This window comes from Macrotis lagotis, chromosome 6, assembly GCF_037893015.1.
Source record: "Macrotis lagotis isolate mMagLag1 chromosome 6, bilby.v1.9.chrom.fasta, whole genome shotgun sequence".
NCBI lineage: Eukaryota > Metazoa > Chordata > Mammalia > Peramelemorphia > Peramelidae > Macrotis > Macrotis lagotis.
The window spans coordinates 225940021-225960654 of NC_133663.1; the positions used below are offsets into that span (position 1 = coordinate 225940021).

The following is a 20634-nucleotide window of genomic DNA, read 5'->3' on the forward strand; positions in this document are numbered from 1 at the left end:
TTTTCAAGATATTATTGAAAAAATTCATTTTGCTGAAGTTAAATAAATATTGGGATCTTATCCATGAGCTGAATTCATTCAAGTTAATTTTTGTCCTTTGCATTTACATCCCATTTTCCAGTTGGTGGTAAAGTAAAAATGAGTGAGACTCTTCAAACCCTGTATCCCAACTAATTTGTAATAATGATAGAGATAAAATTTGTGATGAAGTCATTTCAGTTATGTCTCATTCTTCATGACCCAATTTGGGTGAGTTACTGTAAAAAAGTCATTAAGTTTGTCATTGCTAACTTATTTCAGTTGTGTCTGACTTTTCATGACATCACTTGGGATTTTCTTAATAGACATATTAATAGTGACATTTCCTTCTCCAGTTCAAATGAAGAAACTGAGGCATGCAAGGTTAAGTGACTTACTCAGGGTCCCATAGCTATTAAGTGTCTGAGAGGCCAGATATGAACTTAGGAAGATGAGTCTTCTCGACTCCAGGCCCAATATTCCATCTATTGTGCCATTTAGCTGCTTCCCCTTCCCCAATCTGAGTTCAGAAGTGAATAAAATAAAATAATTTTTCCAACTCTTTTTTCTATCATATCAAAATGGTGCTGGGATTCCAATTGATTATTAATGTAAGGGTGAGGTTGAAATTACTCCGTCTTGTTGACTATGTGATAACATTTTTTGACTGAATTAATCATTTAAAAGTAGGTAAGAACAAGGCTTATATAGCTCTTTGAATCAATCAGAGTCAAAGAATTTAATCCTAGAACACCTAGTGTTTCATTTTCTAAAATAGGAAGGTAGGAAACTTAAATTTGTTTTGGTCAACTTGGTCAGTTAATTCATTTTCTAGTTAAAATTAAATATCATGGAAATTAATAGAATTTTTGTCAGGTGCTATCAAAAAAAACCCTTTTTGTTTTATTTTTAAATTGTATTTTAAAGTAAATTTTAGTTGTTAAATGAAAAAAATACTTTGAAGTTTTAGTAAGATGAATAAAAGGAACATCCTTACCCATGATCAAACAGCTATTAAGTCTGAGAAGCCAGATCTGAACCCAGGAAGATGAGTCTTCCTGATTACAGACCCAGCATTCTAACTTTTGTGCCATCGAACTGCTTCCCCTTCACCTTCTCTCCCTCCCACCATAGCTTGAAACCAACTTTCTACCCATAATATCCTGTTGCCTCTCTTTGATCCCTTATGGTCAACAAACTATGCCCCCCCAATCCTGTCCATCCTGCCTCCTGTTTTTGTTTGACTTAAAAGAAAAGAGTGTTTTTTATATATTTAAATAGAGTTTTATTAGATTTTAAAATGTAAAAACCATTTTTAACTTGCAGGTTAATTCAAAAGGGATTAAAAGCACAAGCTATAGTTTTCCAAACTCTGTCTTGTGCCAACATCAACATCATTGGCTTATGAGATCATATTCATTGTGGCCAAATAGATATTATTTTGCCTTCTGATGGAGGAACATTCTCACTACAAGATTCCCTTTTTTTCCCTCCCAAGGCGTGAGATAGTTGGTGTGGTGGAGCCCCTGCCCCATGATGAAACCTACTGTGACCCTGCTGCTCTGTTTCATGTTGCTAATGATTATTCCTTCATCAGGTAATAGTTTCATCCTCATTGTTTAGTATGTGATACTATGTGATACAGACAACTGACTATAATGTGGTGGACCTCTTTTAGTAGTACAGATGAAGTCACAATATTTAAATGCATACTATAGAAAATGTAGGATTATAAAGGAAGACAATTATATTAAAATAAAAATGTATTTTTTCCTCATCCAGGTTCATTGGATTCCAGGTTAAGAACACCCTCATTTTAAAGAGGAGAAAAGTCAGTCTTAGAAGAAAGTGATTTGTCTAGAACTAATACTACTAATTGAGAGGATACCACTATAATCAAGCATTATAATCCATAGCTCCTGATCAAATTATATTGTAGAAATTATTCTAAAGCAGGTCTTGCAGTGCTTTGGGAATGATTCTTCATAACAATAGAAAACTAGGATTTTCTAGGACCTGTGGTTTGAAAAGCACACCCTTAGATAGAGTCAATGGGAATTTCAGTCAGTCAGTCAGTTAATAAGTCTTTATTCATACCTACTGTATGACAGTCACTGAACTGAGTGCTGGGTAAACAAAGATAAAAAAAAGCCCCTGCCCTCTATGAGCTCACAGTCTAATGAGAGAGACAACTATATCTATATAAACAAGCTTATAAAGGCCAAATTGGAGAACAGAAAATTCTGTTCTGGCCCTAGAATTAAGGGACAAAGGCGGCAAGATTTTAGCTGGGTCTTGAAAGAAACCAGGAGACAGAAATGAGGGGGGAGAAGATCCAAGGTAATCAGTGAAAATGTCTAGACTCAGGAAATCAGTAGCTTATGTGAGGAACAGCAAGAAGACCAGTATTGCTGAATTTCAGAGTATGTGGTATGAGGAAGAACAACTTACATGGCCAGTTGTGATTGTCCCCAAGGAATTAACATTGAGATTTCTCTTTGTTTCTTATATAGATATTATACAAGGACTATTTATCAGTTCCAGTTCCATAAAGCTCTTTGTAGAATTGCTCAGCCCTCAGCTGATCTCCATAAGTGTGATATCACCAACTCTATTGATGCCGGGAGAAAACTGGAGTAAGAAACTATCCCCCCCTTTTCCTCTGTTGCCTAGTACTTTCATTACCAGATTTTCCTTTGATTGCCTTTCTGAAAAAAAAGGAAAGAATCCTATCTCAGGGATCTTTCTTCAATTACTTTGTGCTATGGATGTAGTGAACAACAATTGGATGACTGGATCTCACTGGGAGAAGACCTCCTTGGCTATCACAGCTACATGGCTACCTTTGATTATTGTGTAGAGGGAAAACAGAACAACTTAGGTCGATGTGGATAGGAGAAAATGCCCAAATCAAAGGAAATTATTTATTTAACTGCTAGTAACAAAGTTACATGAGACTGCAATATGGCTACAGATCTAGAATCTCCTGTATGGTACTGAACACTTTTCCTTTCATGTACAGAGCTATGCTGAAGTTGGGAAGATCAGAACCTTGGACAAAAGCATTAGAAAATGTTGTAGGAAGTAAGTCAATGGATGCAAAACCATTGCTTGAATACTTTGAACCTTTATCAACGTGGCTGAAAGAACAAAACAAGAATGCATTTATAGGCTGGAATACTGCCTGGAGTCCTTGTAAGTACCAAATAATCATTCAGGGCTTAAACTCTTCTGCTTTCTACAGTCCCCAATCAGTCATTCCACATACATAGTATAATACTTTCCACAGAGTAAATGCTAAATTAATATCTGGAGAATGAATGGATGAATATTGCATTATCTCTGATGGTATACATCCTCTTTTCTATTCTGTATACACAGTGGGGCTCCTTACACATTTACTGATTCTTTATAAAATGATGGGACTTCTCTGATGATTTCTAAGGTTTCTTCTGCTTCTAAAATTCTGTGATTTTTCAATTGTTCTATCATTGATATTGTACTAAATATATTGTAGGATTTAGAGTTTAAAACTGAGGGAGGGAAGAGGAGGAAAGTAATATTTCTCCTAATCCTCACTATTGCCACCTCTCTCATCTATCATTTTGTATATTAAGAGAAGAGAAATAGAAAAAAAGAGAAGGGAAAATGGAAAGAAGAAAAGAGAAAGTGGAAAAAAATCATAGGAAGGTCATTCTGGAAAGTGTTCAATCTTGTAAGAAAGGGAGAATTAAGATTATCGAGAGAAAAATCTAGTAACTCCTATCTCGATCTCACTACCTCCTTTCCTTCTCCTTCATTTCACATTCAAGCACTAGAGAAAAATGAAAGTGCAGTTAATCTTGACATTTCTTTTAAATCAGATGAAGAGAGAATCAAAGTGAGGATAAGTCTGAAATCAGCATTTGGAGATAATGCAGTAAGTAACTTGAACAACTCCTCATTCCATTATTTTCTTGCTCTGTATTAAAAAAGAGGGTGAGATAAGAAACCATCAGCACAAATATATTCTCCTAATAACTTTACTATGTAAACTTTTTTCCTTTAGTATTTAATTTTCTCTGGGGATGCCTGTTTGGGTAAGTATACTGGAAAAGGCAGCTAGGGAGCACAGTTATAAAGTTCTGGAGCCTGAATTCAGAAAGACTCATTTTCTCAAGTTGAAATCTGGTTTCAGACAGTAGTTGTGTGATCCTGGTCAAGTCACATAACCCTTCTGCCTCCATTCTATAAAATGAGCTGGAAAAGGAGACAGCAAACCATTTTGGTGTCTTTGCCATGAAAACCTCAAATTGTCACAAAGAATCTGACATGACTGAAAACAAATTGTAACTGGAAAGGACCCTAGACTTACAGTCAGAGGACATAGGTTCAAGTTTTAGTTCTTCCATAACTCGCTTAACATTAAGTTCTACTTAAAGGTTTTGCATCTCAGTTTCCTTATTTGCTAAATAGGAGGAAGGGAATAATATTCTCCCTACCTGTCCCAAAAAGTTGTTAAAATTGAATAGTATACATATAAAGAGCTTTCAAAACATTAAGTGATATATTAACACCTGTGAGTTGTTATTATAATAATTATTATTGCTATTGCTATTATTTTTATAACCACTTTAAGTTGTTATAGTAATTAATGAGATTTCTGGGCAAAAGTATGAAAATTATGTAAATAAGATTCAAAGATACTATTATTCATATCAGAGAAAGATGCTGCTGACCCACCCATAAGTTTAGTTTCATTTTAGAATCTTAGATACTTCTATGTGCCCCTGAGAAAGTTGCTTAAGCCATTTTGCCTCAGTTTCCTCATCTGTAAAATGATCTGGAGAAGAAAATGGCAAACCACTTCAATTTCAAGAAAATCCTAAATGGGGTCATGAAGAGTCAGACTCGATTGAACAAAAAAAGATGAACCTTATAAAATGTGCCATAACAAATATCAATTCTAATGTTTGAAAAAATTAAAAAATGAAACTAATCTGCCATATTTCTTGTTTCTCTACCTGAAAGAATTATCTCAAATTTGTATATATATATATATATATATATATATATATATATATATATATATATAGCTAAGAGAACACATATTCTTTCTTCTAGTCAAACAATTGAAGTAGTGTACACACTACTATTATTATTAGCTAAAACTAATCAACAAATCAATTAGCATTTATTATTCACTCTCTACACCACTCATTCATTGTAGGATTTAAATATTTGATAAAAATGCAAAGAATTATGGATGGCCAAGGAGACCCATTGTATATTTTAACAAGGATCATAATGTCAAGGAATGTCAAACTTAGAACAGGAGGCAGTCTGGTACAAAGGATTTGGAGTCAGAGGTACTGAGTTTGAATTGTGACACTGTAACTTACTATTGTTTAAACTTGGGCAATGCTGGACCTCAGTTTCCCCCCCTATGTAAAATGAGAGACTGGGACAAATGTCCTTTCCAGTTATAAATCTCTGATCCTATTTTCTTCCTAAGAGTTATAGATCTCAGCTAACTGGTATCTGTCAGTTGCCTGGAAAAAATAGTTATCCTTTGGTTCTAGTTGCCTGTTCTAGCTATGGTAATGTTAAGCCTGTGATGAGATTCAACCCTTTTTTTAAAATCACTTCTGTATCTAGAGAAGTCTATAATTATTCATCTCTCATATTTTGTCTTCAAGACCAATAGCTATTGAATAAATGAAGTTGAAGCATTTGTAAAAATGGCTTTGTGAAGCATCTATATGATGGTTGAACTCTTTTTTTTTCTATAATGAATAGGAAGGATTGCAAAGTTGGAAAGATCCAAAATGTCATTCAGGTTACTGTGCTCAATAAGACTAGCAAATGGAAAAAAATGGTATATACAGGGCATTCCAAAAGTCTTAGTGTACTTGTAAGCTATTAATGTTTAAAACTACACTAAGAATTTTGGGGCATTCTATATTAAAAATCATTAAGAATACATACTAGAGTCAGGACTAGCCTGGAAAAAACAAATTTGAAATACATACCTTGCAGAGCAAGCATAGGTATTTTACCTCACTTGGAAGATCAAAGAAGTGAACTTGAGAAACCTCAGATTCAGAACAGATAGTTGATGATCATCAGTTTTTGTCTCATTAAATTACCCTTGGTAAGTAATTAGTCACTCAACAAACATTTATAAGTTACTGATTATATACTATTCATAGTTCTGGGAACTAGGAATACAACTACAAAAGAGAAACAGTTTCTTCCCTCACATGCTTACATTCTTTCCTTTTCTCCCTCTACAGTATGACTGGAATCAAAATGAAATTTATCTGTTCAAGTCATCAATTGCTTTTATCATGAGACAGTATTTTTTAAAAGAAAAAAATCAGACCATCCCTTTTACGTGAGTGACTATATTGGGTTCTTGGCTCAACTCTTAGTGTTGGTGGGGATGGGGTTTGGGGGGAAGGGATGGTATTCAGTTTAACCTGAAGGTCTTCTCCAGTACCAGTAAGGGATCTTTTCATTGTATTAGTTATCATAGAGTTTGGGTGAATTGTATATTGCTTCACATAAGAAAACTTTCCAGGGGGTAGAAGGATGGTGATGGTAGTAGTTTTATCTATCTTATTTTGCCTGAGTCCTACGAACAGAAATGACCAACTCTCCTTTTTTGTCTAACTATTTCTCCAACCAACTCAAGCTATTTTAGATATTCCCCTCATGATACAAAATCACCCCTCTTAACACTTTGTCTTTTTTCTCAGATGCTCTTGTAAAGGCAGCATGTGATATTACTATTCTTCTTGGATTGTTTCATGTTACCTGAAAAATGAGAACACTTTTTGCCCACTAACTAGTTGAGGGGGACTGGTAGTCTAAAGAATGTTGTCCTGGTTATAAAGGCTTGCAAGGAAATCAGGATGAAAAAAACAAAGTGAATAGTATATGTTTCAATCTGGCAAATGGAATGCCTACAATGATTTTCTGTTTTTTTTTCCTATTAATGAGTTCCTCCTGGAGCATCCATTTTGGCCAGCCAATCTGTATTTCTTTCCTTGCTCTACTTCTCCCTTTTTGACCACAGACATCTTGCCCAGGGAGCAGACATGACACAGATAGAATGAGTGCTAGTTGGGAGCCAAAGAAGACTCATCTTCAAGACTTTAAGTCCAGCTTCAAACACTTATTAGCTGTGTGACTCTGAACAAATCACTTAATACTTTTTTGCCTCAGTTTCCTCATCTATAAAATGACCTGGAGAAGGAAATGGCAAACCACTCAAGTATCTTTGCCAAGAAAATTCCAAATGAGATCACAAAGAGATGGAAATGACTGAACAATAGCAACTTTTTACAGATAAAAAAGCTAAGAGTCAGAGTGATCACTTTTCTGGCATCACGTAGTTAGGAAGCATTAGACATGAGAGTAGAACTAAGGTCCAATGACTCCAGAACCATAACTTAGTACTCCCTATGTTGACTAGGGCAAGTGCTCGGCTGTACTCAGTTTCTCTCATCTGCTAGTACTAATACTGGACCACGTCAGGAGGAAGCTTGGAAGGAGGGTGTGTTTGTGTGTGTGTGTGTGTGTGTGTGTGTGTGTGTGTGTGTGGGTGTGTGTGTGTGTGTGTGTGTGTGTGTATTAAGGAGGTGAAAGTTATGGGGGAAATATTGTGGACCTATGTAAAGGAAGCATGATGATATAATATAGTCAAGTCAGATTGGAGAATCTGACTTCAAATCTCCCCCAATACTACTTTTGTCACCCTGTGAGAGGTCACTTCACCTTGCTGATCTCAGTTTCCTCAACTGTTCATGGCCAATGAAGTTTATTTCAGCTCTAGGTCTATGAGCCTCCTAACTAATACACATAGGTTATTTCAGTTTTAAGTTATTAAAACTTAAAGCTATAAAACTGTTCCTCCCTCCTTCCTTCTCCCCCTCCCTCCCTTCATTCCTCTTTTTCTCTTTCAACTTTTCTCTCTCTCTGTCTCTCTCTCTGTCTCTCTGTCTCTGTCTCTCTGTCTCTCTCTCTCTGTCTCTCTGTCTCTCTGTCTCTCTCTCTCTCTCTCTCTCTCTCTCTCTCTCTCTCTCTCTCTCTCTCTCTCTCCCCCATTCCAAAAGTCTTACTGTAGTTTTGAGCACTCTATAAATGCTTATTTCCTTCCCTTCCCTTTCCTACTGTCTCTTCCCTATGGGACACAGTACTAATCTCCTTAGAAAAATTTTCTCATTTGATCCTTACAATAACTCTTACCCTATAATGGCAAGTGCCATTATCATCCCCATCTTACAAATGAGGAAACTGATGTAGAGATTAAGTGACTTGTGCAGTGTCTAGTAAGTGCTTGAAACCAGAATTAAAAATTAGTCTGGGGACCCCAATTGGGGTCTTTGAAAAGTCATAGGGCAGTATGAGGCACTGAGGACCCAAGAATATGAGATAATGAGCAAATGGGACCAAAAAGGAAGTAAGAAGCAAAACATAACTTCCTTCATAATTTTGCCTGAAATAGAGAAAGGATAATGAAAAATTGTACCCATCTCTACCCTATATTATGCTTCTACCCCTTATCACGGCACTTTTCCATATTCTTAATGCTTTTCTTTTTTCTTAATTTAAATTTATTTTTATTAAAGATATTGAGTTTTACATTTTCCCCCAATCTTGCTTCCCTCCCCCCCCCACAGAGAGCACTCTGTCAGTCTTTATTTGTTTCCATGTTGTAACTTGATCCAAATTGGGTGTGATGAGAGAGAAATCATATCCTTAAAGACAAGAGAAGTCTAAGAGGTAACAAGATCAGACAATAAGCTATCTGTCTTTTTTTTCTAAATTAAAGGGAATAGTCCTTGCACTTTGTTCAAACTCCACAGCTCCTTATCTGGATACAGATGGTATTCTCCTTTGCAGACAGCCCAAAATTGTTCCTGATTGTTGCCCTGATGGAATGAGGAAGTCCTTCAAGGTTGAACATCACTCCCATGTTGCTGTTAGGGTGTACGGTGTTTTTCTGGATCTGCTCATCTCACTCAGCATCAGTTCATGCAAATCCCTCCAGGTTTCCCTGAAATCCCGTCCCTCCTGGTTTCTTATAGAACAATAGTGTTCCATGACATACATATACCACAGTTTGCTAAGCCATTTCCCAATTGAAGGACATTTACTGGATTTCCAATTCTTTGCCACCACAAACAGGGCTGCTATAAATATTTTTGTACAAGTAATGTTTTTACCCTTTTTCTTCATCTCTTCAGGGTATAGACCCAGTAGTGGTATTGTTGGGTCAAAGGGTATGCACATTTTTGTTGCCATTTGGGCATAGTTCCAAATAGCTCTCCAGAAGAGTTGGATGAGTTCACAGCTCCACCAACAGTGTAATAGTGTCCCAGATTTCCTACATCCTTTCCAACAATGATCATTATCCTTCCTGGTTATACTGGCCAATCTGAGAGTTATGAGGAGGTAGCTTAGAGAAGCTTTAATTTGCATTTCTCTAATAATTAATGATTTAGAGCATTTTTTCATATGGCTATGAATTACTTTGATCTCCTCATCTGAAAATTGCCTTTGCATATCCTTTGACCATTTGTCAATTGGGGAGTGTCTTTTTGTTTTAAAAATATGACTCAGTTCTCTGTATATTTTAGAAATGAGTCCTTTGTCAGAATCATTAGTTGTAAAGATTGTTTCCCAATTTACTACATTTCTTTTGATCTTGGTTACGTTGGTTTTATCTGTGCAAAAACTTTTTAATTTAATGTAATCGAAATCATCTAATTGGATATTGGTGATGTTCTCCAACTCTTCCTTAGTCATAAACTGCTCCCCTTTCCATAGATCTGACAGGTAGACTAGTCCTTGATCTTCTAATTTGCTTATAGTATTGTTTTTTATGTCTATGTCCTGTAACCATTTGGATCTTACCTTGGTAAAGGGTGTGAGGTGTTGGTCTAATCTAAGTTTCTTCCATACTAAATTCCAATTTTCCCAGCAATTTTTTATCAAAGAGGGGGTTTTTATCCCAATGGCCAGACTCTTTGGGTTTATCAAACAGCAGCTTACTATAATCATCTTCTGCTTTTACACCTACTTATTTCTTCAAGGAAGTCTTTCTGTGCTGGAGACCAGATTGTATTCTCCTCAGAGGTTCCAGGTCTCTCTGAGTTGGGGTCTTTCCCTTCCAGGAATTTTTCTATGGATCCACCTTTCTGCTGACCCTTCTTCATTATGCTAAGACCTTGATTTGAGGGGGGGGGGCTGGTTCACCTGGGCTTGGGATCGCTAAAGGCTTTACTGAGTGCAGTTTCTCTGGCTGGCCAGTAAGAGGTGCTGGTTGGCCTCTCTGGAGTGTCTGTGACCTTGGTTGGGAGGCCTTCTCCCTTTGCCCAAAGGCAGGAGTTGGAACTATTGAATTCTTTTGCCTTCACTCAGTGGTGGGCATTACCCTGGCCTGAGGTCATTCCTCAGCTGGGCTGGTTCTTCTGCTCACACACCTGGGCCTGAGGCAGAAGTAGTTTGCCTTTGTTTGAGGAGAAGCCTCTGTGCAATGGAGTTGTGCCCTCAGAGTTTCTCAGACCCGAGAAGCCTAGGGATGGTGTCTTCCATTCTCCTGCACCAGAATACTTCCTCCAGCCTGGTCCCGGAGCTCCAGGGGGACAGCACCAACAGCAGCGCCTCTCTGCTTCCCCACGGACCCAGGCCCCTTTTGTCCAGCCCCACCACTGATCCAGCAGGTTTGCTCTCGGGCCCTCAGACTCCCCTTTCCAATTTAGCTGTTAATCTGGCTGATCCGGGGCAGATCCTCCCTTGGAGCCCAGACTCACCCGCCCAGATTCCTCCAAGGCTGCTGCGGGAGACAAATCCTGAGGTAGCTGTTCTTCTGCCTTTTCTTTCTGGGTTTTCTGGATCAGAATTCTTTTAAGAGGTGTGTTTCATGTGATAGATGGGGAAGAGATCAGGAGACTTTAGAACTGTGCCTGTCTTCTCTCCACCATCTTGGCTGGAAGTCTGCTTTTCTTTTTAAAATTGAATTTCATTTCATTTTTTAATTCACAATTCTTTATTTTCCTTCCCATTTTCAATGTCTCTTCCCATTAGAAAAAAATAAACCCTTGTAACAAGGGTTACTTATTATAATATATAAATATTATATAATAATATAAATACTATTATGCCATAAGAAATGATAAAAAAGAAAGTTTCAGAGAAACCTGGAAGACTTCTATGAACTGATGTAGAGTAAAATAAGCAGAATTAAGAGAACAGTTTATATGCAGACAACAATATTGTTAAAATAAACAACTTCTGAAGGACATGATAACTGATCAGTAATGACTAACCAAGTTCCTGGGACCTGATGATGATGATTCATACTCAACATATTATTATTTTCTTCTGAATATTATTTCCTTCTTATATTGTCTCTAGAATATGATTAGTGTCCTTTGACTTCATGCTATTTATTGTGGCTTCTATATCATAAATAATAATGGATCTTATGTTTTTTTCTAGGGATGAAAATGTAATTGTGTTTGATTTGAAACCCAGGGTCTCCTTCTATTTCTATGTCACTACTCTTCAAAACAATGTAATTCCCAGAGGAGAAGTAGAAAAAGCGATCAGGTGACATATTGTTTTCCAAAGAAAATTTGTGTGTGTGTGTGTGTGTGTGTGTGTGTGTGTGTGTGTGTGTGTGTGTGTCTATGTTCTGGAAAGAAGGTCATCATCATGAATGAAGGGGATACCAAATCAAAAACATCTGATTGTTTTTACCAAAGGACATGAAAAAGAATCATATTCTGAGATTTCTCAATCCTCAAGAGGTTTAATTGCCATTCCACAGTTTGTTAACAGTTGTGATTAAAGAGTCTATTATAGGCCAAAAGCTACATTAGGCATTTCCTTTGTCCCTTGGGAATAAATAGGTTCTGATTTTAGAGTAGGTTTGCCTCAGAAATTTGACCTATCTCAGGTGAGAATGAAGGGTTCTTAGAGGCCTGTACATTTTCTTTGCCTTCAGATTCACTAACTGAAAGGAATTGTCTTTTAGCCACAAAGATCTTCAGGCTGGGTTCAGCTCATATAAACTTTTGACAGCTGCTAGAGATTGACTTGATTTATTGTTTTGTTGATTGTCTAGACTTTTAACAGTGATGGGAAAATATTAATAGTGAAGATTAAACTTAAAAGTGTGTCAAGTAGGGATTTATTTGTTTGGAGAACCAATTGATAAACATTTACCAACATACCACTGTTTCTAGATTTCCAAACTGAAATTCTGAGGACCAAAAACGATCATTCCAAATTTGGTCTCTTTCTCCTTTCTGCTTATATGCTTTGGGGCATAGTTATATCTTGACCTGAAATGCCAGCAACAATCTGTGCTAAGAATTTTAGCTAGGGATAGTCTTTTATCTCTCAGATTTCAATGATATTATGAACCTCAGACCTCTCTAGTTAACTAGAATTTAGTGCTCTCTCTGCAGTGGATAAAATGGCTTAGGTAATTATTATTCTATGTGGATCTGGAGAAGACGAAGTGAAGGTGAGTATTCTGTTTTGAATACTGATTAAAGAACTGACCGTGGAGTCAGGAAGACCCTGGTTCAAAGTCCTGCCTCTGACACCTTTTGATTGTGTGACCTTGGACAAGTCACCCAACTTCTCCATACTCCATATAACAATTGATAGACTGAATTGGTAGAGAGACATTTTGCCTTTGATGTTTCTACCAATGAAATCCCAGGTTTGGTGGTCTCCTCCCACCAGAAAAAATAAATATACTCCAGAAATCAGTGTAAATATTCCGAGAAAATATTACCAATTCAGTCTAGAATGCTGAATATTCAACTGTTCTTTCCCTTTTTAGGAAACAGACCAATCTTATCTGGTATAGATAGAACTGCCTTGAAACCACTTGTGACTTATTATGAATTTGTGACAAGTGCTCTAAGTTTTCACTTGGAGTATAATTGATGAAATTCCAAGAACTCCAAAATACCCTTTCTTCATTCCTCATTTCAATATGTGTATATGTGTGTGTGTGTGCGTGTTTTAGGGGTTTTTTTTTGCAAGACAGTGGGGTTAAGTGGGTTGCCTGAAGCCATACAGCTAGGTAATTATTAAGTGTCTGAGACCCGATTTGAACTCAGGTACTCTTGACTCCAGGGCAGGTGCTTTATCCACTGCACCACCTAGCCGTCCTGATTGTGTATATATGTTTATGGACATATGTTGTATAAATAAATATATATATGTGTGTGTGTGTGTGTGTGTGTGTGTGTGTGTGTGTGTGTATGTAAATATATGTGTTTATAATTTTTTAAAGTTTTATATGTATGTGTATATATACATATATGTAACACAGATACCAAAAGATAGATTGATAGAAAGATAGATGGATAGATAGATAGATAGCTGTATTGTTTTCAATCATGTGTAGATAGAGAAAGAGAGAGAGAGAGAGAGAGAGAGAGAGAGAGAGACAGATGGATGTCTTGTTGTTCAGTCATGTATGATTCTTGGGGCTATTGCATGCCAGGTCCTTCTGTCCTCCACTATTTCTCAAAGTCTGTCCAATGACACTATCTATCCTTCCTGTCCTCTACATCACCTTTTTCTTTTGTCTTTAATCTTTTTCAATGTCAGGACCCTTTCCAGTGGATTCTATCTTCTCATAATTTGACAAATATATATATATATATATATATATATATATATATATATATATATATATATATATTCATTCATTCATTTATTTCTATTTTAGGTTCTCTAATTAATTGTGTTCTTATTTACAGGCTCTGTAGGGGTCGCATCAATGATATCTTCCAACTGAATGATAATACATTAGAATTTGTGGGCATCCCCCCCACACTGGCACCACCTTATGAGCCACCTGTCACTATATGGATGATTGTATTTGGAGTAGTCATGGGAATTGTGGTTATTGGCATTTTATTCCTAATCTATACTGGAATCAGAGATCGAAAGAAGTAAGTGGCCTTTTCTAGAGTCTGTATACTTTAATTGTAGTAAGGATTAGAAATTCACTGTCCCTATATTCTAAAGGACCTGTTAGCTCATTGATGGGGACACGCCCTCTAAGATGTAAATTAGAATAGGTTTTCATTATATCTTGTTGCAAAACCCTGCATCAAGAATATGCCCAACCACTGAGTATCTTCCACTCATCCTTGACATATATAAGTATCAATAGGGTTGGTGGACTGAATGAGAAACTGAAAATATGATATAGGGTTTGACAAGTGGTATTTAACTCAAATTGAAATGGATCATTGGGGGGCAGCATGTTGACTTAGAAAACCATATGCTAACTTTTTTTGCTGTATTACATTTTTATTTATTTTGTTAATTTTTCCAATGATATTTTAATGTGTTTTGGACTTTTCAGGAGTTTTGCTGAATATGATACATCTGATTTAAAGGGAAAACATTGAACTAGAAATAGGAAGACTTGGGCTACTGAAAGATGAGAATAACAATAATTTTATTGATTTTATGACCACTTGCAGAAATCAAATAACTGTCCTGAATTTCATGTCCGCCATTTGTAAAATGAAAAACAGGATCATGAAGGCTCTTAGAGGCATCTAGTTCAATCCTCTCCATTTACAGATGAAAAAGATGAGTTCTAGGAATTAAAATGACCTTTCTCAAGATCACACCAGTGGTAAATGATAATGGCAGAATTTGAACCTAGCTCCCTTCATTTTAGAGACAGCATTCTTTACACTGGCCATTGTGTCCTTAATGTATATTACCTACCTCTTAGGGTTATTGTGAAGATACTAAAGGCAATGTCTTTGAAAGTCCTTGCCAAACAATTCTATGTGATGAAATGGGCGGGGGGAGTATCTAAATTAAGAAACTGTTGGGGACAGCAGGTGCAGTGGATAGAGCACTGGCCCTGGAGTCAGGAGTACCTGAGTTCAAATCTGGCCTCAAGTCACTTAATAATTACGTAGCTGTGTGGCCTTGGGCAAGCCACTTAACCCCATTTGCCTTGCAAAAACCTGAAAAAAAAACCCCAAAACTGTTGTTCAGTTATTCAACTGTATCTAACTTTTTGTGACCACATTTGAGTTTTTCCTTGGCAAAGATGCTGAGGTTGTCATTTCCTTTTCCAGTTCATTCTATAGATGAGAAAACTGAGGTAAACAGAGTTAAGTGACTTGCCCAGGGTCATATAGCTAGTCAGAATCTGAGGTCAAATTATTATATCCAATGCTCCATTTAGTTAGCCTTGGACTCAGAAGAACAGAATTCAAATTCTAGCTCTGCTTTATAATGAATAATAATAGCTACCATTACATAATGCTTTTTGAATGCTATCTTCATTTGATCCTCACCACAACACTGGGAGTAGGTACTAATATCTCCATTTTATAGATGATGACAGGTAGATTAAGTAACTTTCTCATGTCATGCAGTAAATATTTATAGAGTAGGATTTGAACTCAAATCTTCCTGACTGTAGACCCAATAGCCTATACATTGCCTTATCCCTTCTAGTGAAGCCTACAGCTCCTTAAAATGCAGTTTAGTCATTTTTTTCCAGTTGTATACAACTCTTTGTGAACTCATTTGGGGTTTTCTTGGCAGAGATACTGGAATGGTTTACCACTTCCTTCTCCAGATCATTTTACAGATGAGAAAACTGAGGCAAGAAAGGCTAAGTGACTTGCCCAGTGTTATACAACTTAGAAGTGTTTGAGGCTATATTTCTAGTCAAGTAATCTTGACTCAAGGGTTGGCATTTAAACCACTCAATGTTCTAACTGTCTCAAGGTTCCTTAAAATATTGAATTTTTTATTGTATAAAAAAAGTTGCATGGGAATACAAAAAATAATATAAAAAAAATTGTCAAAATATTTTTGGAAATTTATGGACCCTAAGTTAAGAAATTGTGATCTATATTATGAAGTAGAATGTCAACCTTTATGGACAGAGAATATGTCATTTTTTAATTCTTTCATCCCCAGTATTTAATACTTAAGTGATTATTTGAAAATTGTGTCTTATATAGATAAGAGTTTCATGGAGGTTCTTTCTTCTACATTATTAGTGAACTACAGGAGAGTTAGTATAGAAGAGCTAGATAGAAAGCCAGCATAGAAGCTAGGGAGACCTGGTTTCTAATTTTGCCTCTGAAAAAAACTGACTGTATTATCAACCAGAGTAATTCCTTAATGAGTCAGCCAATTCTGAGACTATAAGTTGCAGGAAATGTACCTGCATGTAGTGATTGTGGAAATTTCTTCACATAGAAATTCTCTTATTCTCAATGATTTCTCAAACTTTTGGGTCTCAGGACCTTTTAGCACTCTTAAAAATTGTTAAGTACTCTAAAGTGCTTTTGTTTACAGGGATTATATTTATTGATGTTTACCACATTAGAAATGAAAGCTGATGATATTTTAAATAATTGAAAAAAATAAACTCATATGGTAACAGTATTTTTATGAAAAAATAATTGAAAATAGAGAGAATTGCATTGTCTTGCTATTGTTTGAAATCTCTTTAATAATCTGCCTTAATAAAAAGATAATTGATTTCTCCTTCTGCATTCAGACTGATGCAATACATTATTTTTGTTGAACTATATATGAAGAAATTTTTTTCTCAGATAGTCACAAAAAGGAGATCTGTGATAAGCTAATAATGTCTTAATTTTAGGACATTGCTATTTTGTAGTAGTGTTAGGACAAAATTATTGTAAGAACAGTTTTGATCTCATAGACTCCTTGAAAGGATCTTGAAAGGTCCTCCTTGAGAACTCCCAGAGTTCAAATTGTTTTACTTGGGAACCATTGCTCTATTTCAAGGAAATCATGGCCCTAGTACCTATCCCTACCAGTCTGTAGAGATCCTCAATACTGATGCTATCTTCTTTTTAAATAACAGGAGAAACACAGGAGAAGAAACCAAACAATCAGACAACCCCTATGCTTCTGAAGTATATTCCATTGGGGGGCAACATAATCCAGGTTTCCAAAGTACTGAGGATGCCCAAACTTCATTTTAGAAGATTTTTTAATTGTCTTTTTCATTTCATTTCCTGTAAATATTAACACCATGTAATAAACAAAGGTGAGGCTCCTGCAAACGCCCTTGAATATCCAAAGTACAACTCCCACCAGGAACCACTTTCACTCCAACAAAAAGTTCCAGGACCAAATCTACTGCATTTCTAGTTTTTACTGCTTTCCTCATACCTACACATTTCTTCAATTTCCCCAAGAGACAAGAAGTAAAGAAAGAATGGCTTCTTTAGCGCCAAGAGACTGTTCAAGAAGAAGAAGAAAATCTGAGTTTACAAAGTTACTGTATTATTTGATGTGGGAAAAGAGACTCATGTGGTAGCAAATGGTGACCTTTGTATGTGAAATGTTGATCTATTGCTTGTAATGATTGTGTCCTTAGCAGACTGATGGTAACAAGTGGAACAACAGACAAAGGACAGAATGAGTTACATCTATAGCCCATTCTAAGATTCATGGCAACTGCACAAATGGCCATCCAAGTCTTGAGACATGACTCTAAAGAATAGGTATGAGGAGGTTTCAAAGAATCAGAACTGGGTTAATCTCGTGAAAGACTGCATGGTATTATCAGTCAATCATTCAATAAGCATTTGTTAAATGCTTATCATGTGCCTGACCTATGTAAGGACTGAGGATGCAAAGAAAAGCAAAAATTAGTCCCTGATTTCAAGGAATTCATTGCCTGAAGGGGAAGGGGGTGTGTGGTATATATTTAACCCCCTTAAATAAATTTCAGAGATTTCTCAAGGTATGAAGAGAAAAAGCCTTTATTTAATTCTTGAGAAGTGTGCCCCACTCAACCATAAAGATAGAGAATGAGGCCCCAAGACATGGACTCTAGGAGTAATATACCCTAATGCCATCCCCCCGCACTGACCCATCCTCATTAGTTAAGAATGTGGTCTTCACAATCTAAGTGTGTAAGCTAATTTAAAGAAAAGCATATAATTCAAACAGAGACAAGTTTCTCCTCCAGCCTAATGGACATCTGGACTCAATAGATAAGGACCAAGGTCAGTTTGCTCTATACATTTTGGTCATGGTAACATTCACCAACATCCCAGAAGTTGTTTGTCAGGGGAGGAGGGGCAGAAGAGACATAACCCATAGCTCAGCTTTTTCCAATCTATAATATCCTCCTGAAGAAATATCAGACTTTATCCCATTCAGGGGGGAGAATTCAAGATAATTACGTACTCATACAAGACATGCATATATAGATGGAAGGCATTCAGGAGCAGGAGGAAAAGGGAGAGAAGTCAAGAAAGGTGGGATTTGACCTGAGTCACAAAGAAAGTCAGACAATCTTGGAGGTAGAAGGGAGAAACTAGTGGATCTGAAATTCAGAGTATCTGTGTTCAAGTTCTGATACTATTGACATCTTATATGATTTTACCTTACTGAGTTTCAGTTTTTCATCACTGAAATAAGGGGATTGTACAAGATTATTTAAAATTTTCCTTGAAATTGCTTGAAATCCTACAATCTCCACAGAAAGCTACTTTCTTATCTTGCAACATTTCCAGTTTTCTGAGTTTGATATTGATATTATGATAAGGATTCTCAGAGGCTTTCAGAACCTTCTCTGTATGTCCACAAGTACAAAACTGTATCAGTGAGGGACACCCTTAGATCATGAATCTCCTGAAGGCAAGAACAGTATTTTCTATCTCTCCCAACTTCCCAGCCAGAGTAACCAGCACAAGAATGAACATACCTCTTGATTTGACCTGGTGCACCCCTTTAAAACATCTCATAAGTATAGAAATCACAGGATTCCCATTCCCAAGGGGCAAGCCATGAGCCAACTATTAAAGTTTCTTGGGATGGAAAGGAAAACTTCCCATGCAAAACTGAGGTTGATGAATAATAATAATAAAAGATAACTAAAACAAAGATAAAGATAACTGTCTTCAATAATGTGTTTCTATTTGTGATCCCACAATTGATGGGATCCCAAAAATCAAAGGTGGTCAAAAAAATAAAAAAGAGCATATTGTCTTCTTGACTCTGAGGTCAACTTCACTTTACATCAGTTTCTGTTAGTCTTTCTCTCCTTTTCTGATATATGATATTTATCACTGCTTATAACATGATGTTCCATTACATTCATGCATCAACATTTGCTTAACTGTTCTCCAAGTGCATGTATCTTATGTCCAGCTCTTCCCTACCATGAAATGGGTGAATTTAAATGTTTTGGTGCCTGTAGGGACTTTTTTTCTTTTCAAAAATATTCAAGGAAAGTTTTTAAAGGTAAGAATTGATACTTAGTACCAACTGATATTTAGTACAGAGCATAGGGCAGCTAGGTGACCCAGAAGTTAGAGAGCTGACCCTAGAGTCAGAAGGACCCATCTTCCTGAGTCAAATCAGGTCTTTGATACTTAATAACTATAGGACCTTGGGCAAGTCACTTACCCTTGTTTGCCTCAGTTTCTTCATCTGTAAAATGAGCTGGAGAAGGAAATGTCAAGCCACTCTACTATTGTTGCCAAGAAAACTCCAAAAGGGTCATAAGAAGTCTGACACAACTGAAAAATGAATCAACAAAAATAGTGTCTGACATAGTAGGTGCTTAATACATGCTTATTTCCTTTTATTTTCAGATTCTTAGGAAAAAAAATCACTTAAATCTTATGTTTTACTCTATTCTAAAATCTCCAAAACTGGAGGAGAAAGATACTGATTTGTATAATGCAGATCAGTTATAGAACAGTTTCTTCACCCAAATGAAATTCTACAAAATGCAAAAGTCTCACAGATATTTAATGACATAAACTTAAACAAGAAGCAGTAACTTATAACCTCTATTATACTCAAAACTCAAAACATTTTGTAGGACTGCTAAATTATCATTCCAACTTTGAATCAGTTCTTCATTTTGGAACAGGTGGTAGGGACCTCAGATCTTACTCAGTCTCTTAAACTCACAACAACATTACCTCCCAGGATAGAAACATCTGACTCAGGATAGTTGTTCAAATGAAACACAAAAAGTAGAGGCAGTCAGAGATCTAAAGCCCAGGTTCAAAGTTGCTGAGCTGAGCACCTTCTTCAACTGGTATTTGAAATTACCATTTCTCTAGGAATGGAAGATAGCAACCTTTCTCCACTCATTCCCAGAAAGAAAAAAGTTCTATGTCACATGTAACCAAGAGCCCAAGAGGACAAAATCATTTCTTTTAAGATCTATGGAATGAAAGCTCTTCCTGGATCAGGGGTCAGTCTTCTCTATAGCCAGAGGAATGAGGAGAAATGAGATGAAAGGAACACCCAGAATGAGGCATCATTCTAAAGCACCAAACTCTTCAGGATTGACCCAGAACAAATATGGCTCAATGGACTCAGCTCATAGTCTTAAAGACTAGAGAAACTCACCTATTCAATGACATTACAGACTTTTATTGTTAAGTTGATTTTGTTTGTTTTATTGATGTTTTATTTAAAATATCACCTTCATTTCTGAATACATTCTTTTCCCCTACCCAGTGAGGCAATCCTGTTAACAAAAACATAATTTTTTTTAAAAAAGAGAAAAGAAAAAAAGCAGAGGTTCAGGTTGTTAAA

At 36.4% G+C, this 20634-nt stretch overlaps 1 protein-coding gene across 15 annotated transcripts in view; it reads left to right on the top strand.

Annotated features, from left to right (window-relative positions):
• Positions 1-19075, top strand: part of ACE2 (angiotensin converting enzyme 2) — a 106799-nt gene extending 87724 nt beyond the window's left edge. For 14 of the 15 annotated variants that reach the window (XM_074192383.1, XM_074192392.1, XM_074192380.1 and 11 more), the window contains 8 exons: positions 1517-1615; positions 2532-2654; positions 3041-3213; positions 3831-3937; positions 6294-6394; positions 11509-11619; positions 13797-13991; positions 16925-19075. In XM_074192383.1, the coding sequence (XP_074048484.1) occupies positions 1517-1615; positions 2532-2654; positions 3041-3213; positions 3831-3937; positions 6294-6394; positions 11509-11619; positions 13797-13991; positions 16925-17045 (1030 nt within the window). In that variant the 3' untranslated portion in view covers positions 17046-19075. The remainder of the gene's footprint in view (positions 1-1516; positions 1616-2531; positions 2655-3040; positions 3214-3830; positions 3938-6293; positions 6395-11508; positions 11620-13796; positions 13992-16924) is intronic. The other variant, XM_074192395.1, reaches the window with a different exon arrangement.
• Positions 19076-20634: the final 1559 nt, after the last annotated feature.